The sequence below is a fragment of the Acinonyx jubatus genome, chromosome C1 (genome assembly GCF_027475565.1).
Source record: "Acinonyx jubatus isolate Ajub_Pintada_27869175 chromosome C1, VMU_Ajub_asm_v1.0, whole genome shotgun sequence".
NCBI lineage: Eukaryota > Metazoa > Chordata > Mammalia > Carnivora > Felidae > Acinonyx > Acinonyx jubatus.
The window spans coordinates 175,807,241-175,834,357 of record NC_069381.1 but is presented as its reverse complement, the minus strand read 5'-3'; the positions used below and the strand labels follow the sequence as shown (position 1 = coordinate 175,834,357).

Here is a 27,117-nt window from a genome sequence, read left to right as displayed (position 1 = left end):
AATGTGAAGTTGGCTCAGTATGGGGAAGAGGAGAATCTTTAGTCCGTTTTTCCTCCGCTTTGCATGAGGGCATCGACATCGAAATGAGCAGATGAGGCTGAAAAATCTGGAGGGAAGTAGAAATAAAAAGAATCGTGTCGTAATCCTCAAGTAGAAGCTGCGTCTGGGGGGTGCCGGGATCTCAGGTAGAAGGAAAAGCAAAGCTGACCAAGAATGAAACTCTGGCGAGCAGTTGGAACCTGCTCCCGTAACAGGGAGCTCTGGAAGCAAATGGAAATGTGGAAACGCTCAATAGCTTCTTTTTTTTCTTTCTTCCTTCCTCCTTCATGTTTCTTCAAACTTTAAAGTCACATAACCATTTCACTTTGAGAGATGCATTTAAAAATGTCCTTCTTGTTGCAGAACTTGTGTTTCTGGACTGTCATGTCTACCCCAGGCTTTTCTGTGCTCTCAGGGATGCCCTTGCCCCTCCTCTTCCCCCAGCAGGACCCTTGGCACCATTCAGAAGAAAGCCTCCTTGCCCACCCTATTTGAGGCCCATCTGCACCCTGTGCATTCTCTGTGGCAGTATTATGTTTCATTTTCTTCACAGTGTTAAGTGAGAACAGACTTGTATCTACGCTTTTACCTTTAGGCTTTCTGTCTTCGTTTGGTACAATATAAACTTCCTGAGGGCAGGGAGTTTCTCTGGTTTCCCCCGCTGTAAATGCCTTGTCTGGCAAAAAAATGCCTGGTGTATAGTAGACATTAAATAATTACTTGTTGAATAAATAAGTCAGACCGACAGTCATCTTTCTAGAAACAAAACCACGTGAATTTTTAAAGGAAGCTCCATATCAAACTAATGTCACTTTTGCTTTGTTCTTAAGACATTTTGACCGTATTCGTATTGTTTCATTTTCGAGGACTTTTAGTGCAAAATGACGGAAACAGAAGGTGCCAAAAGATGTCTATAAATTGTCACCCCCAAAAAGCGTATTCCAGTTTGAGGGTTTAATTTTTTATCTCTACTGGGCATTTAAAAAACATTTTAAGGAAGGACCTGTATAGAAAATATAATTCTCAACATTGCTTTGGAAGTAATAGCAATGACTGTTTACTAAAAGGGGAAGAAAGAGACCTTCATATGCAAATGTATGGCATTTGAAAATGTCATATAGCTACATCTACATATAAATAAGCTGCTCTCTGCATTCCAGGAAGGGAGACTTTGTATAGTATCCACCAGTTTCCATATCAAAATAAAATAAACTGATAGAGTAGCAATGAGTCAAGATATGGAAGAACACATTTTTACTACCTCTGAATACATTTGTGGTACTTCAGGTCACAGACCACCTGGCCAAATTGAGACCAAAAGGAAATTAAAACCCACAGTACTTGACTAGTAACAGAAATGAACCAGCTAGAAGAAAAGGGACTCACAGATTAAAAAAAAAAAAAAAAGACATAAAAAGAAGACAACTTCCCATCAAGTATTTGCTTTCTTCTAAACGTTGACACAGAAGTCAAGGGCCTCATGATGTCTTCTACACTTAACCTCTATGCCAGGGATTGTTTTCCGTGTGAAATTTTAAAGGCTGTACTAAAAAAAAACCCCAAGACTTCAATTATTACCTCTTTCCTATTTCGTTATTTGTTCCCCTGACTCGGTACAAAATGGTCACTTTGGAAAAAAATCCCTCTGGTAAACCACAGTATGTAAACTACCAGATGGGGATAAATAACTCCTTTATGTTAAATGAATTATCCTTCCAGGACACCAGGGTACCACTCTATAAAGCACATTTTTTTTTTCTGCACTCTTAGGATGCTCTTTGCTTCTGGAAAAGTACATCATCCAATGATGTACCCCATTCGTGGGGACCCGGTACCCAGGTATTATTTTTACAGTAGGTCATTTTTCCTTTCCAAGTTAAGATGATAGAATTCATCACAGGAAAAAAAAATAAAGAAATTATTTTATGCAACTTTGACTAGCCATTTTATGGAGTCCATTGGGGGAATTGTTTCCCTACCAAGAAGAGCTACGTGCAATCTGTCAGGTAGTGTCTGCACCACAATTTCATCTTGGGTGTTAAAAAGCATGACAAAGCCTGCCCTCATCCTTGCACAGCATATTTATGAGGGCGCTGGGGCTAACAGAATAAGCTTCTAAAATGATTACTGAAGGGAAACACTTGAATTCTAGAAAAAGTAAATTAACAGGCTTAAGGTATCAATGGGGAAGAAAAGGGAAAATGTGATAGTCAAAGGAACCTAAGAAATCAGAATGGTCTTCAGATGAATAATATAATTGCTACCTTTTATTGAATATGGCTGGATGCTTGGCATTTTATTAGTGCTTCTCTTTGAAATGATCCTGCAATGAAAGAATTACTATCACCCTTGTAAAGATAAAGAAATTTAGGCCCAGAAAGTTTAAGCAATTTTCCCAAGGTCACCTAGCTGAGAAGCCGAGAAAATGTATAAACTGATACCTCTTTGACCACAAAGCTGGCTGATCTCTTTCCATTACATCAGCCGGCCTGTTGGTATATAGAGTAATAGGGAAAAGGGTAGCTAGATGCATGTTCGCTGCATTTGAACTAGGCAGTCAGTCTCTTGTGGCAGACATTAAGGAAACCAAAAGCAAATCCTTCATGAGGATTAAAAATATCGTTATCAAAGAACATGTTCAGAAAACTAAAAAAGGAAAAAGAAGTAGACAAAATTTTGTTGACTTTTTGCTAAAATGTGCTGACATTTGGAGATATTTATGTTTTTCCGAACATCTGGTGGATATTAGTATGTTTTTATTCACAATCTTCCATTATTAATGATAAAAGGAAGCTGAGTAATTATGATATACTGCCACAATGAATGAACATTATGCATGTTTTTTCCAATGTATTACAGAATCTCACTCCATCAAATATAAAAACATGAAGTTATTTTTAAAATGAGGAATATGGATGTTATCTTTTGTAACAAACTTGTTCCCATCAGAATAGATCATATTGACTCAGCAACTCTTGTATCTGAGAGATAAGAATACATTGCAAGTCTTAAGATTTGTCATTTTAAGTGATTCAAATTACACTATTAATATTGCCTTTAGTTTGAAAAATGACCTAAAAGCATTATATTTTTTGGTCTGGTTTTGCCACGAGATAATTCCACGTCTTTTATAAGACCTCATGGAAAGAGAGATTACTTTATTAGAGATAGAGACACCATGGCTTTGTCTCCTTTGTAAGTTGTCAAAATGAAGTCTGCCTTTACTGACTCTAGAATCCTACCCCCTTGGCTTTTATCAAGGGCTCCTTCATCTCCTCGGGGCTCTCTCAAGACTCAACTACTGAGTATAACTGAATCTCTTCCGCGGAACACCAGCAACACCGTATCCTCAAGGGCTGGCTAAGACCAGCATTGCAGTGGGAACTGCAGTTCCTGATGGAGAGACTGTCTCCCCAGGAGCGGAGTCCTGCACATACATGCTTCACGGGTGCCTACTGTACAGTTCATGGGTGCCTACTGTACAGGTGCCTACTGTACGGCAGGGTAGTATATAGAATAGCTTTCATGGCACGTATTGCATTCCTTAATCCATTCCCTCTACTCTCATCTCCTTACCTTTATGCTCTAGAAACTGCCAGTGTCCCTACAAACCATGCTGTGTCTCCCATCTGGGTTTTTGTATATATTGTTCCAACTTGGAATACTCGCATGTCTCTTTCATTTGTTTAACTCTTATTTATTCTTCATGTTTCAGCTTAGATAACCTTCCTCTGGGAATGATGATGATTATAGCAGCCGCTTTCATTTATTGAGCACTTACTATGGGCCAGGCACTCTGTTTAATAAACACTTCTTTACTTTTAAAAGCTCATTTATGCATGCACATATTAGGGAAAAATAACTATAATTTAGTGAGCACTTACCATGTCCCAGATATTGTTATAAATGTTTTAAACACATGCATACAGGTTAAATAACTTGGTTGCGGTCACAGTTGGGGAGGGTGGTGTGGGGCGGGCCCAGACTGGACCTCGACAGTTAGGCTCCCAAGCCTGCGATCTTCTTGCCTCACAATGTTAACAGGCAGGACCATTATTTCAACCATTTTAAAAATGAAGAAGCAGAGGCCGATTGCTCCCCGCCTTTACCCTCAAGTCTGGACAAAGGTTCTTCCACATGCTCTTTGGCCTCTGTCCTCACCCAGGCATCATGTCACGTTGTATTTGCCAATTTGCTTCCCTGTTCCCTTCTTTCTCAATGAGGAAAGTGAAGCAACTTGCCAAAAGACCATTAACCAAATCAAATGTCCATGCTGAGATTTTGCTCTCTCTGATCCAAAGTCTGCATTTTTTCCTCTGCTGAACAATCTCTTAGGGGTTTTTGTTTGTTTTGTTTTGTTTTTAAGTTTTTATTTAAATTCTAGTTAGTTAACATATAGTGTAGTATTGGTTTGAGTAGAATTTAGTGAATCATCACTTACACATAACACCCAGCGCTCATCCCAACAAATGCCCTTCTTAATACTCATCGCCCCTTTAACTCATCCCCCACCTACCTCCCCTCCAGCAACCTTCACTTTGTTCTCTGTATTTAAGGGTCTCTTATGGTTTGCCTCCCTCTCTTTTTTTTTTCACCTTTCCCTATGTTCATCTGTTTTGTTTCTTAAATTCCACTATGAGTGAAATCATATGTTGTCTTTCTCTGACTGACTTATTTCGCTTAGCCTAATACACTCTAGCTCCATACAAGTCCTTGCAAATGGCAAGAGTTCCTTCTTTTTGATCATTATGTGTGTGTGTGTGTGTGTGTATATATGTATATATATACATATATATATCAATTTCTATATATATCCATTCTTTATCCATTCATCAGTTGATGGACATTTAGGCTCTTTCCATAATTTGGCTAGTGTTGATAGTGCTGCTGTAAACATCTTGGTGTATGTACCCCTTCGAATCTGTATTTTTGTATCCTTTGGGTAAATACCTAGTAGAGCAATTGCTAGATCATCAGGTGGTTCTGTTTTAACCTTTTCGAGGAAGCTTCATACTGTTTTCCAGAGCGGCTGCACCCGTTTGCATTCCCACCAATAAGGTAAGAGGGTTCCTCTTTTCTGCATCTTCATCAACGTTTGTTGTTTGCTGTGTTAATTTTAGTCATTCTGACAGGTGTGAGGTGGTATCTCATCATGATTTTGATTTTTATGTCTTTGATGATAGGTGATGTGGAGCGTCTTTTCATGTGTCTGTTGGCCATCTGGATGTCTTCTTTGGAAAAATATCTATTCATGTCTTCTGCCCATTTCTTAACTGGGTTCTTTGCTTTTTTGTTATTGAGTTTGATGAGTTCTTTATAGATTTTGGATACTAACCCTTTATCAGATATGGCATTTGCAGATATCTTCTCCCATTCTATAGGCTACCTTTTAGTTGTGTTGTTTCCTTCACTGTGCAGAAGCTTTTTATCTTGATAAAATCTCAATAGTTCATGTTTGCTTGTTTTCCTTGCCTCCAGAGATGCGTCTAGTAAGAAGTTGCTCTGACTGAGGTCAAAGAGGTTGCTGCCTGTGTTCTCTAGGATTTTGATGCTTTCCTGTCTCACATTTAGGTCTTTCATCCATTTAAAATTTGTTTTTGTGTATGGTGTAAGGAAGTGGTCCAGTTTCATTCTTCTTCATGTTGCTATCCAGTTTTCTCAACACTGTTTGTTGAAGAGACTGTATTTTTTCTATTGGATATTATTTCCTGCTTTGTTGAAGATTAATTGACCATAGAGTTGTGGATCCATTTCTGAGTTTTCTATTCTGTTCCATTGATCTGTGTGTCTGTTTTTATGCCAGTACCATACTGTCTTGATGACTACAACTTTGTAACGTAGCTTGAGGTTCAGAATTATGATGCTTCCAGCTGTACTTTTCTTTTTCAAGATTGCTTTGGCTATTTGGAGTCTTTTGTGGCGGATACAACAAACAATCTCCTGTAAATGTGAGCCAGGGAATCTCTCCACAGATGTGCATTCCCGTAAAAACAAAGCAGAGTAACTTAAAGGGATACAGAGAATATTTCTAGGTCTATTGCTTCTTTCTGACTGGTTCCTTTAGATATGTTTTAAAACATGACTGTGAGGACATGTGATGACAATAACAATAACTAAAGCATTATTAAGGGCTCACTACTTGTTGGCTTTCGTTCGGAGCGTTTCATGTGGATATTCTCATTTATTCCTCACAATAACCCTGTGACGCAAATACTACTATCATCCCTATTTTTACAGATGAGAAAACTGATCCGTAGAGGGGTATGTGACTTGCTTTGAATCCACAACTTGTAGGTACAGAAATTAGATCTTGAACTTAACTTGACACAACTTCTCATTTGTAGGAGAAATGAGATTATTTTCAGTGTTAACAAAAATCCACTGTCAATTACCAAAACTATTTGACTCCTATAACATATCAATTGTATATTAGGAGACTAACAGCAAATGTACCTTATGTTCAATACCCCTCAGAGAATACTGAGAAATACTTAGAGAATAAAAATGAAATGAGTGTACCTAAAGCCCTTCCTGCTCATATTTTGCGCTTAATTTCTTTGGAATGACCTAGCTTGAAAAGATGATAAAGGGTCTGTGTGGGTCCAACTTTGTTTAGCCCAAAGACAGATGGGATCTTGAGACTCTGCAAAGCTGTTCCTCCGCTGGGCATACTTCCTCTTCTCTGTATAAACTGATCTTCCTTAATTGGTGTGGAAGATTCATTGTTCTGACTCTCAGACCAGGATTCCCACACTGTATGTGTTTAAGTCTGGCAGGGCTCTGAAAGGACAGTCTTGTCATGTCTAACCACAGTCAGGACACAGTAGTAGTTCTTCCAGTGACCTGAGACCAATAAAAAAAAAAAATAGAGATATGAAGGAAGTTCGGACACTCAAAAATAATTATTTCATCCCTGGCAGTCCTAACTATGAAAGAAAAGATTGTGGAGCTCCAAGGGTGTGGGAATACACTCAGTCAGGTTTGGGAACTAGAGAATCTGTTTTCTGCAAACAGTATGAGGACATGAAGACAATGAATATTAAAGCTTTCATAAGCTAAGGGAACTATGATTTCACATTTCTACTGTGAGAGATTGTTAATATTGTTCATTTAAATCTAAACTAATCAAGTAGGAGAAAATTCTTAAGTTCAAAGACCAAATCATTCCTTTTTAGTCTCCCCACACACAAAAAAGGAAGAATCACTTGATACTTTTATTTTTTAATTGGTGTATTTTTATCAAAATAAAATACATTTATTATAGGAAATTATCTCTACAACCCAGAGATAAACACTGATAAAATAACTCAAAATGTTGGTAATTTCTTTCCAAATTTTTATATTTTCCACGCATTTCATATTTTAGTATCCTGCTCATTTTTCTATGCCATCAAAATTGTTCATAATTTTTTCTATGGCATAATGTTTCTTGTTGAATAATATTTTACCATGTAGTTACACTACAACTTACTTAACTATATTACACTCTTGCTGAAAATGTGGGTAGTTTCTCAGTTTCCTTTTTTATAAAAGATGCTGTATTTGACTTATTTACAACATGAGTCTTGGCTTTTGAGTCTCTTGGTATATAATACTGTATTAGTTTTTAAAAGTTGGTACCATTTTCTTTTCCACCAATGATCTCTTAAATTCTAGTCTCTGCACTATCTACTACTGCCCAGCTAACATAAGCTGTGGATTTCCAATTAGAACGGTTCTTGTCCAGATAGACTAACTGCCCTACTTATCAGATACCATGCTCAACAATTGAACTGTCCTGCTATTTGCTATCAGCTTTTAGACACAACCTGATACAAAGCTTAAAAAAAAAAAAACCAGAATATCCCGTGTATTATCTAATCTAAGTAAACAGACACAAACAATACATGTAGTAAAAAGACTAGAAGTAAATAAATTAAATGTGGATAATGGTGTTCTGTAGGTTGTAAACAATGAAGACTTTCTATCCTTTTACTTTCTATATTTCCTACTATCCTTAAATCAATGTGAATTGCCTTTAGAATGAAAAATACCCAATATACTTTATTTTTAAGAAAAGAAATATAGAAACTAAGCAATTTAGCCTTCTCAAAACCCCACATTCTTCACATTGAATGATACACAGTTTCCTATTAGTAAGTGAAACACCTATAGTCATAGCTATACCTGCAAATTCAAGTGGAGAAGGAAGGCAATCATAGGGATCTCTCCAGGCAAAAAAAAACATTTCTGTCTCAATTATCTATATCTTTCAGACAAAATTGTTTTCTGGCTTGGAATTATCCAGGTGACTGCCTCTTTCATTTTTTCCCCTATCTCTACATGTACAACTCTAAGACAATCCTTTACCATTGAAAAAGTGTGAGGAGAACACCATATTAAAAAGGAAAAGATACAGAAAAATTGGGTTGTGGGTATATGAGAATTCTTTGTAGCATCTTTGAAACTTTTCTATAAATGTGAACTAGTCTTTAAAAAAAAAAGTTCATTAAAATAAATGAGAACACATGACCTCTGGAGCTAGCTTTCCGCCTTTGAGCTGCTGTATCACATTAGAGAATAATTGAATATTTCTGGCCTCTACCTCCTAGTATATCAAGGATAAAAATGCACACACACACACACACACACACATTCATGTCCTTATATTTACCCTATATTTAGGGGTATTGCAGTCTCATATAAAATAATAGCTACAAAAAAATTTTATGTAAATAACTAAACAAAGTGAAATGACATAATTTAATAATCTTTTGGCCAAAATAGAACCTATTTTATAAAATGGTAACTGAAGACAGCGAATCTACAATAATCTTTAAATAATTTATATTTTCTTGTAATAATTTTTTCAAAAAGAGAGAAAAGTGCTTTGCTTAAAAACATTCCTCGGTGATGTTTTTGCACAGTCTAATTTTTCCCTCTCATTTCATGATATTTTTTATCTTGCTTTTAAATTTGCATCTTCAAATCCCTCGTAGACCATTATAAATGTCCTTCCTCCTACTTTAAATGTCCTTCCTCCTACTAAAGATTTCCACTTAATAATCATAAATTTGCTTAATGTTATTAACAGACATCTCACCCCTTAATAATTTTCTTACTAAACTATGGATTTACTACCTTTAACATCAATTATGTTGTTGCATACCCAAACATAAACATAGAAGTTTCGATGCAGTCCCAAAAATCATAACCAGACATCTGTCATGTGTATACCTCAGAGCTTAATAGATTCTCCTCAAGTCTTCTCCATTATACAAAAAGACACTACCCAGATGGTCAAGCCAAAAACCAAGTCATCTGATTTGTTCCCCCCATGTGACAACACATAAACAAGTCATATTCAGTCTACTTTTTTTGCTTTGTTTTGTTTTCTCCCTCCATTGCCGCTACCCAGGTCCAAGACTTGGACATTGTCTTTCAGTCACACTACTACAATGGTCTCCTATCTATTCTCTCTCTTCTCTCTTTTGCCTCAATGATTCATTTTTCATATTAGTCAGATCTACTTGACACTATCCAAATGGTAGGTTTCCCATTGCCCTTTAAACTGGTACTCCTTAACACGGCTTACGAAGTTCTACATAAAAAGGAACTCACTGATTCTCTAACTCATCCTGGGCCTCTCTCTACTCTACTTGGCATCCTCTGCTGTAGCCACTTTGCTGGTTCCTGGAACGTCTCTTTCCTGTATTTCAGTCTTTTCCCATTTGTGCCATTTACTAAAGCTAGGGGTCTTCCCAAGACTCTAATCCTGACCAGCTCTTTCTCATCCTTCCTTCCTCTATATGCCTTCCCTTACTCTCTAAAGACGCCTCCCACCCTATTCTGCTATATCTGAATACTCTATTCTTCCCCTGGAACATTTCTAATTGACATGTTAGATTTTTGTTTGTTTTTATTTTGTAGACTGCTCGTCTCACTCTAATATGCCTTCAGGAGAGAAAGTTGGCCTGTTTGATTCACCACTGTATAGCCTGTACTTGTAGTACTTGGCACATAGGAGGGAATCAGTCAATATTTTTAAGTGAATGAATAGGTTGATGAATTAATTAGGCAAAAGTAGGACCAAGATCTAGTAAATTTCAAAACCTCATAAGATAAAACATGCTTCTTCTCTTCTGTGGATCCAAAGGTCTACACAGCCACATACCAAGAACCCCCCAAAGTTGTGGGTTGATATGGATAGCATTCGTTACAGAAACAGTGAGGTGCTTTGTTTGAATTGGCTATGTCCACTACTGTCTCTGGAATAGACATTTTGTGCTCGTTCTATTTCAAAATACATTCTATTTCCTTAGAAGCTCTAATTCTAAATGTCAGCTGCTTTATTTCTAATGGATAAAATAGGTGTTTGACTTTCTTCAAATTCAAATTTGTACATGTTTTATAATCCCTATTGATTTCTTGAGTGGTTAACCATGTACTTGGAGACTGTAAATTATACACTGGGAGTGTGTTAAACCTGTTAAAAGGTAAACTAATACTTGAGACCATAAGTACCATTTAGTTAATAACCAATATCAAGCCCTAAATGCTGTCCAACTGGAAAGAAACTAAGATCCACACCTCAGCCTTAACTATTTCTAGAGCAGTTTTTTTGTACTCAGAGTTATCGCTAAGTAGAAATTAAGGTAGTATGAGAAGCAAATCAGTTGTTCAAAATTGGGAAGAGAGACAGAGAGAGAGAGAGAGAACCCATAGCTATTTAGAATATTTGGGGAATGAATTGTCCTAGATTAAAAATATTTGCATTTAACTGAAGGATACCACTTGAAAGAAAATTTAATGTTCAAATTTTCTTAATAGAGTACTATAAACTCCTATCCTTCTTAAACAAAATGCTAAATAAACTATCATTTTCTTAATGAGTCAGAATCCCATAAAGCATTAGCTATTCAGGCATTCTGAAAATGCAGATAGAGATAATGTGGGAGATCACATGCCACATATGACCTGTGAATCTTATTGTTGAAAGGTCATTGATGTCAGTTTGATTCTTGGTCATTTGCTTCTTTCTACTAAAGGTGAAATGCAGGGGAGGGTGGGTGATGGGTATTGAGGAGGGCACCTTTTGGGATGAGCACTGGGTGTTGTATGGAAACCAATTTGACAATAAACTTCATATATTGAAAAAAATTAAAAAAATAAAAAAATAAAAGAAGTGAAAGCAAAAAAAAAAATAAAGGTAAAATGCAGCATCATTTGTTGTATGACAAAATGATCATGTAAGATAACTGTCTTTCTTACAAAATGAATTAATAAATCAAAAACAAATGTAGCCTCTTCCATGAAGTTTTCTATCATCTCAAAAATTCTTCTTAACTGGGATTATTAGCATCTTTTGACATTTCAGCACCTTAAAACATAGTTTGTGTGTGTGTGTGTTGGGAATGTAATGAACCACAGATATTTCAACCTAAATTTAAACTAAGGTAATCATATAATTTACCACCCAAACTAGGAGACTTTTGAGAGTAAAAGCATGCTGGCAAAATAAACATAAACCAAGGCCATCCAGGTCACATACTAGCTTAAACCAATCTTTATTTTCACTCATTCCATGTGGATTATTAAAAAATATATTTCATAAAATAAATAAAAAGCGTACCTGGGTGGCTCAGTTGGTTAAGCTGACTTCAGCTGAGTTCGACATCAGCTCAGGTCATGTTCTTGTGGTTGGTGAGTTCGAGCCCCGCGTCGGGCTCTGTGCTGACCGCTCAGAGCCCAGAGCCTCCTTCGGATTCTGTGTCTCCTTCTCTCTCTCTGCCCCTCCCCCACTCACACTCTGTCTCTGTCTCTCTCAAAAATAAACAAACATTAAAAAAAATTTTTTTTAAGAAATAAAAGATGCAAAATAAAAAGAAATTATTAGTGTAACCGTTTGGTTGCTAAACTGTAACTGTATTAGATTGCTAGGGCTTTCATAATAAATTACCACAAACTGGGTGACTTAAAACAACAGAAGTTTATAGTCTCCTGGCTCTGGAGACCAAAAGTGTGAAATCAAGGTGTTGGCAGTGCTACACTCCCTCCGAAGTCTCAAAGAGGGAATCCTTCCTTGCCTCTTCCAGCTTCTGGTGGCTCCCGCATTTCTTGGCTTGTAGCAAAATAGCTCCAATCTGCGTCCATCTCCACATGGCCCTCTACGTGTGTGTCTTCATATAACCTTCTTCTAAGAGTGGTCATTGGATTTAGAGTTCAGCTTAACTCAGTATGAACTCATCTGAACTGATAACCTATTACCAAATAATGTCACATTCTGAAGCTCCAGAGGGGCATGAGTTTGGGGGGAACACATTATTCAGCCCAATACAGTGCCTAATGATAACATATATGGCTATTATATTACCAAATAATCATTAGACATAAAGTTTTAGGGTAAAAAAAAAAACACACACACACACAGTGTATATGAGCCATGATAAAAGGCTGTGCATTTGTATTATCATGTCTCCGGAACAGGATAAATGGAGAAACTACATGGAAATAAATCTGTGATGAATTATCACATCACTAACAGTTTTATTTTAGGAAACAATACCACCTTTACTAGCTGTCTTATTCTGCCTAAACACAAAAATACTTGATTTGTAGACATAGACGAAGATATCATTGAGAAATACCATCAAAACAGAATAACTTTTCAATGCCATTAAACTGTTCAGGGGCTATGCTATGTTCCAAAATTACTTCGTAGAAAAACTATAAAATTCTGCTTAGAATTGACTCCATGACTTTTTATTATCAGTTTTATTTAGAATGCTAATTTGAAATGTTAAACCAACTTGCAGAAACACCCAGAGCACAATCAGCTCCATTTGTTTCTTAAAATTATGTCTCATCACCGAATATTGGAAAAGATGGTGTGCCTTCTAACCCTTTCATGAGAATCACTTACATTAATTTGGTCAGGTACTAACAAATGGCAGTACTCCAACTTTGCAAATGAATCCAAATCTACACTGTAATTTCTCTAATTGCCCTTTTTGGGCCATGACATCATACGGGAGAAAAGTGCAAACTCATCAACCCATCAATTGCCTATACTTGCGCTTTCAAGTCATTTATAGGTGTCTTTTTTGTTCTTTATGGTTAGCAACACATTTTTGCTCTCCGGCCTTTGGCCTTTCACTGACAAAGACGGAGGGGCATAGCAGATATGCTTTTACCTGTGCGTCGACTCCTGTCACCCTGAATATATACATTCTATTGAGTGTATTACAGTTATCCACCACATTACACCTTATCTTGCCGCTTAAAGTAGGGATTATATGTGCCTTTGAGAACACATTATCCAAGTGTGGCTGACTCTTTGATGCAAACAGCTAAGAGGCACTAGTCTTTTGGAAGTTGCCACACCAAGGTACCTGTGGCTTCCACTTACGTTGCCTATTCCTGTACTATTTATTCATTCATTCATACTACTTACTGCACACCCATTTTGTGCCAGTCCTTACACTACACCCTGGAGATGTTACAGTAAACAGTACACAGCCTTTGACCTAAGAGAAAGTATAGTCCAGAGCAAAGTTTTCTTATGTGCCCTGAATGAGTAACAGGTGTATTAACTCATCAATCCACCTTAGCCTTCAGGAGCCTCGGGTGGCTAAAGCCCCCTGGCGGGTGGTCTCCTTCTTTTACCTAAAACCTAAAACGTTTCCCATTTTCTATGTTTGCGGCTATGTGAAAAATCTACAGATGCCACGGTCCAATGCAATGTTTCCCAGAACGGAGGATGGTGAAAGAGTCCCACAAAATGTTACTATAAAGAAGAGAGAGGGTCCCGACGCAAATAAATTTAAGATGAGTAATGCGTGTCCTTTCTTGTCACCTCACAATACAGGTTAGCCTTGTAAGGACTCAGAAAAGGTGATCTGGGCTGAGTAATCAGAATTTGGAGGTCAGAGGCATTTAGGTGACAACAGAAGCCCTGAGTTAGGATGGGCTCCCGGGGGAGATTGGTTAAAGTATAAAAAGAGAAGAACTTTAGGAAAGCATCAATACTTAAGGAATCAGTTGGAAAAGAGACACCTACAAAATAGGTACAAAAAAAAAGAATACCTAAATATAGGAAGAATAACCAAAACAAAACAAAAACAAAAAACCCAAGAGGTACATAGTGTATTAGCCTTGGGAAGAGAAAACTTAACAAAGGAGGAAGTGGAGGAAGTGGTCACCTGTATCAAATTACTGACAGATCGGGACAGCTGACATCTGAGAAGAGACTATTAGTTTTATCAAGAAAGGCGTTGTGGTTCCGGGTGCTTGCGTGGCTCAGTTGGTTAAGTGGCAGACTCTTGATTTCAGCTCAGGTCATGATCTTGCAGTTCGTGAGGTCAAGCCCCACATTGGGCTCCACACTGACAGGGCACAGAGCCTGCTTCTGATTCTCTCTCCCTCTCTCCCTTTGCTCTCCCTCACTTGTACTTGCTCTCTCTCAAAATAAATAGACTTAAATTTTTGTCTTAAAATGAAAAAAAGGATATTGTGGGTCGACTGTGGTGCCAGCAGTTTCTCTGCAGGGGTGACCAGAGAGCAGTGGGTAGTGAATGGGGTTTAGTGCAGAAAGTAAAGAATAGGAGTGGAGACAACACTTTCATGAAGTTTAGCTTCTTAAGAAGAGGAGAAAGGAGACAAGAGACCTATGAGGGGACATGCATTAAGAGAAGTCTGTAAAATTTTTTTTAAATGTTTATTTATTTTGAGGGAGAGAGCAGTGCAGAGCCCCACTCAGGTCTCGATCTCACAACTATGAGATCATGACCTGAACCAAAATCAAGAGTCAGATCCTTAACCAACTGAGCCACCCAGGCACCCAGCATTTTGTAAATTTGTAAGAAGGAAGACATTCAAAAATGTTTAAATGCTAGTGGCAAGGAGCAAAGAACAGAGGAGGGTTGAAGATACAGGAGAGAAAGATCAGTGATGGAGAGGCCCTTGACGAGGATGGAGAGGTTGGGACTCATGATGGTCTGGCCTTGGACAAGATATCTTTCCCAGGATAGAAGGAAGAAGAAAAGAAAAGAACCAGTTTTCAGAGCAGCAGCAGGATCCACGTGGGATAAATAGTCAGGAATCATAAAGGGCAAACAATAAGTAAGATATGGAGGCCAGATACTGTCTTCTGTCTTCATAGTTCTTGACTACCTGCTCTGCACGTTACACTGGTGAGAGCCCTGGCTTTGACCCCAGGTCTGCCCATCAATTGTGCAAATTTCTAAGATAAGCAATTAAACCTATTTGAGCTTGCATATTTCCTCATTTATACAAAATGGGATTTTTATAAATCTACGTTAAAGAGCGGTGATAGAGAATACATTTTTATCATATTAAGTGTTAACACAATGTTGGGCATGTGGTCGATTCTCCAGTAAATGTAGATGTACTATCATCACCTTGTCTGCGGATCGGTTTTCTTAGCTGTGTTTAGAAGACGACAAACAAAATCATGGGGAGACGACCAATGGATACAGTATGTTACCTACGGTACATGGCACAGACACATAGCAAGTGCTCGAGAAATATTCATGTAACAGATTAACACAAGCCATTTTTTTGTCCTGTTTACATTATTAAAACCCTTTTTTCTGCTGCATGTCAGTGCACGCTCCAACCTAAATCCTCCTCGCTCTCTATTGGTTAGCAACTTCAGTGTCACAGAGGAAAACAAACGTGTCACCTGGGAAGGTCTGTCAGAACCCCTTAACCATTTCTGTATCTGCAGGGAAAAACAGCTTGACTCGCATAGCCCAGAAGGCAGAAGTAGACAGGACCTGAGCCCTCTGTCACTTACACCGTCATTTTCAGCATTGTCGCCAAACAGGCTCGCTAAGAAAGGATGCCCAGTTGGCCACTGAGCAAATAAATTCGGCCAGATGTGCATAAGTTTAGTTTAAGACAAAAGAAAGAAGGGGAGGGGGGTATTCTTGGCATAAAATGGCTTCCTGTACTTTTTTTTTTCTTTCTCTGAAGTTTGTAGTAAACTTTGTCTTCCAAGAGCAGCTTGGAAGCAAGAAGCATTGCTGCAGCAAAAGCTCAGTGGGGAGAGCTATATAGCAAATTGCCCCAGATAAGCTTAAGGCAACTCTGGACTCCTGAGAGGTTAATGATCCCTACCTCTTCTCAAGGCCTGATATTTATGAAGTGTTGTCAAAGACATCTAAATTTCCATGAAATACTGTATTTTGAAAAGGTCTTCAAGCTAAATCCTCTAAACCTATAGGAGTTACCCACTTTCTGAGAGTTAATAGGCTCTTGACTGAATGGTGAAGTTTGAAAAAGGACCATTAGAGGCAGGGTACGCTTTCTCCCAGTAGCCTGCTCCCTTCATGCTTTGGAGGGCTGTGCCACCAAAGCCAGGCAAGGCATTTCTGAGGCAGAAGACAGAGCAAATGGCTCAAAATCTGCTTACTTTTCTTTTAATAATAAACGTGCGTGTGCGTGTGTGTGTGTGTGTGTGTGTGTGTGTGTTTTGGAGGTCCGGAATTTATAGCTAAATCTGTGATTTAGCCTTGGGATGCCAAATCCTGGAATTGTAATAACTGTATTTGGATGTCATAAGTTAAAATGTTTATGTACAAGTTTCTTTCCCGAGATTTCACAGATTTCCCCACTTTTACCTATGGAAATATATTACCAGTAGACACTGATATAATAAACCCCATGCAAATAATCATGCAACATTGTTGCATTTCAATCACTCCAGTCCCCAAATTACTATGTCTATTTCAGATGCTGGTACTTTTTCCAATTTAAATTCAAGCAGTTCTTGAATAACGTCATTAAGGCCGTGCCTGAGAATGTAGTAACATGAAAATTTGTTTTCTTCCACTTTATTTTAGTTTTTTAATGTCCAATAAGAATATTTATATATGCAAGTGGTAATATGGATAACCACATTTCGCATTTTATATTAGTGCCTGATCAATGGTAGGATAAGAAAGAATTTCTCTGGGGTGCCTGGGTGGCTCAGTCAGTTGAGCATCTAACTCTTGATTTCAGCTCAGGTCATGATCCCAGGATCATGGGATTGAGCCCCAGGTGGGGCTCCGCACTAAGCGTGGAGCCTGCCTAAGATATTCTGTCTCTCTACCTCTCTCTCTCTCTCTCTCTCTCTCCTCCCCACTCTGGCCCTCTCTATCCCTCTCCTTCTCTAAAATAAAAAAAAAAGAAAAGAAAAGAAAAGAATTTCTCTCTGTCTCTACCCATCTTATTCCCAACCCAGACCACTGCCTAACTGGCAAAATTGTGGATCCAAATAGTTTCCATTATTCTTCTGAAAAAAATAGGTTCCACTGGTAGAAGAAATGTTGAATTGGTAGCCAAGGACTTGGTTTCTGTTTTGAAGTTATTTTTCCAAATCTTTAACAGACATTAAATAACTAGGAAGATTGGGACTGCTCTTTACAAAACTTGAGAATCGATTGTGTCTTTAAATGCCTTCATGTCCCTTGCCCTAGCTGTCGCTTTTAGCTAGGATTCTCATTTGAGTCTCTGTCTTAGAGGTTTTAAAAAAGGAGAGACTCTTCTCATCTACTCATCTGCGCCTTGAAGAAACCATGACAGCAGGTGAAGCTATTATAGAATTTGTTAAGAAGAACAAATACAAGTTGCAAGACCTCCTATTGCATTACATTCAGAACCTGTTCAATAGGAACACTTTTCTGGTCTTTAAAAACCCTCGACTATAATTCAAGCTCATATTCAAGATATGAGGCTTTACTGCCACCTCATATGTTTATACGTGATAAAGATAAGGACACGAAATCCTAAGAATTACATATTTTCTCTGAAACCAACTCTAATCAACAACAGGGACAATCATGACTTTACTTCTAAATTCATAATTTGGTTCCGTCCCAGACACGATATAAATATAATAGAAATAAAGACAATTTTTCTTTTTCATGTTCGTTAAATAAAACTATTTTCAAACTGCTTTAGAGCTCTGGCAGGAAGTAGGGGACAGGTAAAATCTAGTAATCACAACAGGTGTGCAAGTATATGACTACTTCGGTGCTGGGCTTTCCTTGTGCCATTATTAAATGTAAAAAACAAAAATATTATATAAATATCTTCACAATGGAAGACTTCGTTTGTTGGAAAGGTGTGGCACATTGTGTGTGCCCATAGGAAAAGCTTGTTAAAAAGGTAGTAAATGAAATGATGTTACACGTATGTCTGCACTTGTCAAAGATAATTTATGATGTGAAAGCATGCTGTTAAATATTGAATTTAAGGAGCGCCTGGGTGGCTTAGTCGGTTAAGCGTCCAACTTCAGCTCAGGTTATGATCTCACGGTTCATGAGTTTGAGCCCCACATCAAGCTCTCAGCTGTCAGTGCAGAGCCTGCTTCCGACTGGCTGTCTCTCTCTCTCTCTGCCCCTCCCCTGCTTGTGCTCTTGCCCTCTCTGTCAAAAATAAATAAACATCTAAAAAAATTAATTAAATTTAAATCCACAAGCATACACTTTTTTCCAAAAGGAAGATAATGCATAGGGGAGTTCACTTTAGGCTAGAACGTCTGAATTATGGGCATTGTAAATATTTAAGATATTTTATACCCTTTGATAAAGTAAAGTGTTCCCATAATTCAGGCAAAGTGATTTCCTTTATTTACTATACCTAAATAATGTCCCTATTTGTCTAATTCTTTTTCCCAGCATATCAAAAGTAATAATATTTCACATTAAATATTAGTAAATATTTATTGGTAATTTATTTTAAGTAACTATTAGCAATAGAAACAAATATTACTCTTAGAATTCAAAGAACCTAGAAGTCTGAAACAATCAAGTAACACTACACTTTTGTTACTACAAAACAGTAACACTACAAAATCTGCACAATAGTAAGAAGGCTTTTTTTTAACACCACCAGAAACCCACTACTCCTCATTCACTTACTGAACAAGTTCTAGTTGCTTAAAAATGTGCAGTGGAAATCTGGCTCCCGAAAACATCCACTGAATCTTCGATGTTACCTCTGGTTTAGGATCTTTCCAACTTACTCGGAAATCCTTACACAGAAGCAGACCGCTCCTAGAGAATCAGTGACATAAGGGATTTGTATAGATTCAAAAAAAAAAAAAAAAAAAGGCCTGATTAAAGCAAAACCGGGCTATCTCCAGAGAAATATCATTTGATCAGCCCCCAAAAGGCCTCCCAGATTACAGTGCACTATGGGTAGAGCTTGAAGCTACAGAACTTTGATCTTACAAAATACCCAAAGTGAGTGGGCTGGAGAAAGCTGACTCACCCTTCCCCCCCCCCCGGCCCCCCAAAAATACACAGAAAAGTCAGAACCAGTCAGCTCAATTCATATGAAATATAATTGTCAAATGGATGAGAAACCCAAGGTGGTACAGTTAAAGCCATTCCCAATTTGTAGGCTGCACGGAAGTCAAATTGTTTTGAGACTGTTCAGAGAACAGAGCATCAGAACAAGAGAAATGGGTTGACTGAGTGAATACTTAATAGCATCAGACACTAATAGTTTTGTGCATCCATTTCTGCAACTAGGACTCTAGGTTTGCAAGTTCAGGTTGGCTTCTCAGGGCACCCCACCCTGGAGAGTACTTGAATAGAGACCATGAAGCTCCTTTTGCCACACTCTAACCTTTGTCCAAGGAAACATGGTTTCTTCGGAGATGTGGATAGTTTTAGTCCAGTTTTACACTTTCATATTTCTGCCTCAGTCCATAATGTGTTTATTTGCCAGATGAATTCTCTAAACAAATTATTCCCAGCTTTGGGGGAAGAGGAAGGCAGGAATAACACTGAACACACACACACATACACACACTCCAGGTTATATAGATTTAAGTCTTGGAACTGCTTGGCCTGCCTCTGCCCCTTTTCTAACTACTTCCCTTACTTGCCTTGTGGTAAGGTAGAAACTTTCCCTGTCTCTTTACCCCCCCCCCCCCCACCCATCTCTTTCTCTGAAAGCACAAGGACAGGAATGATACATGCAGCTGTGCTTTAGAGCAACCCACCTCTATAGCTCTTGACTGGAGCGTTGACTAGCAATAGGTATGAAGCCCTGTTAACTGCTACAGGTAACTCAGATTATACCAGAAATTGTTTCTTAAAAGGGTCTGAATCTCTTTCAGCATAAATCATTTGTAAACAATTGGGTGGGAAATCAGTTAAGGATTTTAAACAAAAACACGAAGAGTTTCTACCATTGTCACTATCTCTTTTAGCAGAAAGAACACAACCCTTACATTAAACCTCTTTTTCAATGGAGGACAGAGAAATTGACGTCTAAATTGTCAGCCACTGTAGGAAACATATGGACTGCCAAAGCGTAATTTTTATATTTTTTGAATCTTGAAATGCTTCTGTGTGCGTAAACATCAGGATCACCAATATTATCATCCATACACATATTTGTTCGGAATATTAGATTTCTGTGTCTCTATTCTTCTTAATATACTTAAATCTCATTTCTAAATTATGTCTATTGCATTACTAGAAGTGGTTATACATTCAGGTTTTCAATCAACTGGTTTACTTGGTTGGATTGACTATAAATTTGTTGACATATATTGATGATTCCTCATTTTCTTGCTCAGGGATCATTTCTTCTACTCATTTATTTTCAATCTCTCTAACTTTCTCATTTGACAGTATCCTATGAGTAGCATAACAGAGCACTCCAAGCTCATAAGGAATGGTGTGAACTAATTAGCAGATTTTATGGTAGAAACTATTCCCCTCACACGTGATCATCCTATCTGGGTAATAAACTTTGTGAAAGTATCTGGTTCTTACTACACGAAGGCAGCAGTCTAACTCAAACAAGCTCTTACTTTGCCCTTGGACTTTGGTTCATAACTGTGGATATGGTATCAATCCAGAAACAAAAGCAGAATGGGGTGAGGGACGGAGTTGAAAATAAAATAGCCTAAAAACGGATTTGGAGTTAAGAAAATTCTTGATCTTCTTCAGCAACTGACGAAAAGAAAAATAGTCCTAATAAGATGTGTTCAAAAAATAGGCTGGAAATCACGATGTATAACTGAAATTTAGGGACGTTACAGAAAATTCCCCTCCGTGCAGGTGTGCAGAAGCACTGAAGAGTTACTAACAAACACTGAATACAAGTGTTGAATAGTTTGTCATGGGGAGAAGATCCAGAACTAAGAATGAGAATCAGTGCTGGTTCGTTACATAAGCAGTGGGGCTGGCTGGCAAAGCCCACTGTGAAAGTCGCCTTTAAACAGCAGGTGCATGGTTTGACCACTGCAGCTTGTAGCCTCCTGGCAGCATCAGCAAATGAGCCTAATCTTCTCTATGGATTTATGAATGACCACAAGCCATTCCCAAGGTACATCGAAATACCATGATTGGCCTGTTTCCAGTTTAATCACATATTCCCATGTTGGAAATTGCACCCAACATTACTTATTTCACTTTTTTGTGTGTTTGCTCACTGAGGCTCTAATTTGTGTGTCCAAAACACCATGACACAATTCCAAAGTAGCTTGGAAAAATGGGAGAAGACAAAAGAGAAAGTTTTGTATATTCTTCGTCTTTTCCATGGAAGCAGTTCATTAATTTTAACTATATTCACCAAAGTAGAAATATAAGAGATACAGTGCAAACAAAATATCACCTAAATAGGTAAAGAGACACAAATATAGAACAAATGAATGATTTAAATGTAATCTCCAGTCTCTCTAGCAGCTTATGACAAATCGTTTATTAATTTGAGTATGTGATTTGAAATACTACCCATCATTCGAATGTACACAAATATTCCCACGCAAGAAAACACTTAACATATTTGACAATATACTTCAAACTTTAAAGTTATGCAGAGGACACCTAGACCTTAAAAGGTATAGTAGATATTTTACAGCTCTGCTTAAACATAAATAATGCATTTGTCTGATTCACCAATATCGAAAGTATTTTTTCTCCTGATGAATATACGCATCATCTGTGATCGTCAATACAAAACTATAAGGATGCACTGTAATAAAAGCTATACCTCTACGTGAAATAATAGGAAATAATCTATTTCATGAAAATAGTAATTCATTCTTAATCTTCCATTACCACTGCTTCCATTACTTCTATGCCAGTGGGATGGAAGAGCATCTTAGACTGAGTCAGAAAGTTCTGGTTTTCATGTGCTTAGGCAACAATTTTAAAGTCTGTCAGGTCAGGCCACAGATTACAGAAAAGACTCAAAAAAGACAAAACTTTGTATTAGAAAATGAACATATTCCAAAGACTATTTAGAGATGGTATTACAAATAGCAAGCAAATGTATTGGGGCTAACGGTCAGAAAAAGTATTTTAATGTCTTCGTAGAAACGTAAGAAAACAAAACTCGTTAATGATAGAGGAAAGGGTTCATTTTAGAACACAAAAACTTTTTCTTTATTGTAAGTTTAACTTCCACATAACGTTGTTAACACAGGCCAGCTACCATGCATTGGAATACACTCACAGCATTCAATATGTACTGTGTTAGTATCTACATAAATGATTCTGAAATAACGTTTGTTCTTTCGATAGCTTTATTTTGGCAATAAGAAAATGTATGGATGCTAGTAAAATGCACATTCACAGTAAATGAAAAAAGCCTGAAAGAATACATTTGTTGCAGTTTGCATTGGTTTTGGGAAAGGTCTGTTTAACAACTGAACACAGCCATATTTTGACTTTTAAGCTCCCACACTGAGAAAGTATCCAGGTACGGCAGCAATTTACTCTTAGGGACATTATGCTGGGCTTTGAAATTCAAAAAATAGGATAGTTCTTCTTGAATTATTTTATGATCAATGTACAGTCTCTACACAAGGAAAATTAAAGCTGTCTGACAACTCATAGAAACATCACTGGCTATTAAAGATGGAAGAAATTGCATAAAAGCATGAAAAGCATTGGGTAATTTTGCAGTTTCATCTCTAAACACAATTGTAAAGATGTCTGTCTTTCAGTTCTTTCTCCCTCGTTCTTCTGAAGCTTAGCCTTTTAGTTCTTGCCCTTTTAAATATTTTTGCCTACTATAGCTTTGCTTCTTAATGTCCTGGTTGGTCTTACTGGGCTAAGAAAGTATTTACAAGGGGTGCCTGCTTTTATCTGTATTCACAGAGAATGCTAACAAATTAGAAGAAAGTGCAAGAGAGCACCACATACCTTGCCCAGAACATTACAATGGTTTCTGCATGCATGGAAAGTGTGAACATTCTATCAATATGCAGGAGCCATCTTGCAGGTAATGTTTTCACTCTTTAACTATTAAAATGTGGAAAGTAAAAATATAAAACTAAATTCTGGATGTTTGCAGAGAATTGGATGGCATTCTGTCTGACTGAGTGATCCTCAGCAAAACTTTCCGCTGCCTCTCCCCCTCACCCCCCACACAGACCCACTAGAAAACCCTGAAATGGGTGTGCCTTACACACGGGAGTACGATGTAACATATTATTATGTACACTCTTCTAGTAGAATTTTAAATTGTACTTTTGGCATTACAAGCTTCTTAAAAACTCAACCTCCTCCTCTGGTTTATTCACCACTCTTTCCCATGGACATAGAATAGCTCTTGACACATAATAGTTGCTCAGTAAATATTTCTGAAATGAATGGATGAGGACTGACTATACATTAAGAGAACATGATCGCTTCTGGGAGGTCTTTTCCAGAGTCCTTCAGGTGTTCTAATAAATATTATCAATTTTGGTTTTGCTAGACACATACTCTTTTCTGCGGATCTGCTGTCCAGAAGCCTTGTATAGTGAGATTATTAGCTGTACCTCCCCAGATTCTAAGTAGGTTGATACCCAAAGAAATTCCTTGTCTGAATTTACTTAATAAATATAAATATCTGCTGAATATTCATGAATAGAACATAATTATTTCAGAGATGGTAAAGCCAAACTTAAAAAACAAATGCATTTTTATAAAGGAAGGTACAAGTGGCATATGATGAAATAGGTTGTGTATTGCTATACAGTGAGAGGACTTTCTCTCTCTTCTCTCTTCCTCTTCCCTCTCCTCCTTCTTCTCCTCCTCCTCTTTTTCTGTGTCTCTTTCTCCCCCCCCCCCCCAAGAACTGTCTTCCTTTTACGTTTTCCTTAACTGAACACACTAACACCTACCTTCCAGTGAAGCCAGGTAGAGTGAACAAAACTGAGATTTGTTCCTGCCGCTCTCTTATCCTTACCAGGGTCCCCATTACTGAACCCTTCTGAGGCAGAAGGAAAGACCTCAGGATGTAGAAATTCCACGTGACGTACTAAAATAATTGCACAAAGCCAATGACAAGTTGATCCTCATTGGTATTGTTATGTGAACTGGTTCTTCATTCCATTGTCAACTGCTAGTTGCAACCCAAAGATGGTCTACTGGAGCTTTCTGATGAGGGCTGAGTGAGTGAGAAGCAGCATTCATTCTCAGATGAATAGCACATGGGTTTATTTTACAGAACTATATTGCCTACACCATACTTTTCTTCCTACTGAAATTTAACTAACATAAGTAGACAACTTTATGATCAATAGATTAAAGACATTTGCTTGTTGTACTTCTGGTCTAAACATTTTTCAACAATCAGTCTCACAGTAGCATAGAGAATGCTTTACCCAAAAATAAATAAATAAATAAATAGCCCTTGTTTGTTACCCCCATCCTCCGAAACAAACCTTTTCTCATGTTGGCTTAGGTTGACTAAAGAGCAAGTTACAGAAAATGTGAGGCTCACTTGAACAAAAATATATAGGAAGAACAATTACCTCTGGACATCTCTTATTTCTCGCATGATCATCACAAACTACCTACCTACCCTCCTATCTTCAAAATCTTATTATGAGTATAAAAGAAAAACCTCATGTTTTTGAAACCGAAGACACACGGAGATCTTGTGGAAAATAAGTAGTAGAAAACCATATCTACAAAGTAGCATTTTTTTTTTTTAGAGAAACAAGAAGATAAATGGGTGTGGGCCAACTATAAAAATGAGTCTCCCAGCTATAGGTAACCGGACACTTCATTTCTTCCAGGTGCGATGCTGGTTATACTGGTCAACACTGTGAAAAAAAGGACTACAGTGTACTGTATGTTGTCCCCGGCCCTGTACGATTTCAGTATGTCTTAATCGCCGCTGTGATTGGAACCATTCAGATTGCTGTCATCTGCGTGGTGGTCCTCTGCATCACCAGGTCAGTACCTGTGCTCAATGGCCACCCAGATAAAGGAATATGTTGTTTCTCCTTGCCTGAAACAGTTCACTCTAGATGTGAGTCCCTTCGTGGCCTCTGTGGTCATCCATTCTCTGGAGTCCAACTTCCTCATCATAACAGCATATGAATAGCATCGATTTTCATGCTGGAGTAGTACAAATTATTTTCCTTATTTTTTCATGTTGATGAGGATTATTTATTTCTGAGGCAAAGATACTTTTTTCTTTAAAGCATAATGCCAATCTTTGTTTAAACCTGCTCTTCTCTTTTAGCTATAAAAAGTCAGTCCTCATTCAAACTACAAACAGACTAATGAAATGACCAGTGTTTCCTTCTTTACTCAGATCAGTATGCCAAAAGAGGTCAGAATAGATTGGTTCCAAGGCCTAGAAACGTGGTAATGTATAGCTCTCATTTGTGGTACTTATATTTCCAAGTGTAACTCACAGATATAATCATTTTTAACATATTTGATGTAAACAAGTACATTTTTGTCTTAAGTTAATGAAATAGCTTTTAATCACAAAATTCAAAGACAGCGGCGATAATTTAAAAAGATTATGTTGCAGTACATGAAAACCTTTGGTATAGGGAACAGGCAGCAAATATGACGATGAGCATTTATATCAAACTCCAGGACAATCAAATGGTAATTGTTTCCTGGAGAGTTAGACTGAGAGAGATCCCTCTGGATCCAGTTTCAACAGGAGAGAAAAATCATGGTTAATTAGTGATGTTTGACATTGTGCTTGAGGTAAAGGAAGTAAGGCCAGGTATTTACTTGCTTAATTTTATCAGTGTGTCAATTCATGGCAACCAAACTCGTATTATTTACGCCCTGTCTAACCAGCCATATGATTGAAGATACTTCTTTCTGACCCGATTTCATCCTCCTTGAGACAAAAGTTCCAAGAAAGTTTTTCAAGGTTTTTGCCAAATTCACAAGACATTTAAACTTTCATTCATTTATACAGCTCTATAGTAAATCAGAAGGTTTCCTCCAAAATTATTTTTCTACAGACAGGAAAATAAAATAAAGCATCATATCTTTAGAAAATAAAGGCCATAATACATCTCTGTAGCTGTATTGCACTATCTTCTTTGAGGACAAGTGTGGCATTTGCTCTTGAAAAAGACAAAATATGGTTCATAAATCCTTTCTGGGCCTAAAAGCTTAAGGGAAGATCATCGACTGGAGCTTTGTGCTGCTCGAAGCCAAGTTGAGCTCATCAACTAGACTCTCACGTTTAGATGCCAAGTGAGTCAATGGATTATGTTAAAATAGATTCTAGGGAACATAAAGATAACTCAGGAAACCAAAAATACTGAGTATAAAGGAAAGATAGAAAAGAATCTAAAACACAAGAAATGGTGCCATGTTACTCTAAGGGGCTTGAGCCTTCTGATATCTACACAATGTACACGAGCAACCAAATTCATATTAATAGGTCTGATCTCATAACTGTTGGATTTGCTACTTCCTGTACTGACAAAAATGCAAAGCTTTCAATATTTTAGCATATGTCCTCAAGTTTGTTATTAGCCACAGTCCTGTTCTCATACATAATAAGAACAGCTGGAATGCCCAGGGTGTGCACATATGCATACACACACACACACACACACACACACATATTTAATAACGTGAGAAAGGAACAGGTATCCCCGTTTTCAAAACAGAGGCTCTGAGGTGTGAGAAGCTAACAAATTGCTAAGTTTACACATGAGCAATAAAGACAGCTCTGGAGTCCAGGCTGCCTGGTGCAAGAGCCTGCGCCCTTAACCACTGCTCATCCTGCCCCTCGGCTGGTCATGACGTTGTGTGTTCTGATGCTCACGACAGCCTAAACTGAGCTCCAAATTAGAGGAAGCCA

The 27,117-nt window shown here is 37.8% G+C and overlaps 1 protein-coding gene across 4 annotated transcripts in view; it reads left to right on the top strand.

Annotated features, from left to right (window-relative positions):
• The window catches only part of TMEFF2 (transmembrane protein with EGF like and two follistatin like domains 2), a 229,275-nt gene that overhangs the window by 197,485 nt on the left and 4,673 nt on the right, over positions 1 to 27,117 (top strand). For all 4 annotated transcript variants that reach the window (XM_053215471.1, XM_027054368.2, XM_027054361.2 and 1 more), the window contains 2 exons: positions 23,154 to 23,277; positions 25,064 to 25,222. In XM_053215471.1, the coding sequence (XP_053071446.1) occupies positions 23,154 to 23,277; positions 25,064 to 25,222 (283 nt within the window). The remainder of the gene's footprint in view (positions 1 to 23,153; positions 23,278 to 25,063; positions 25,223 to 27,117) is intronic.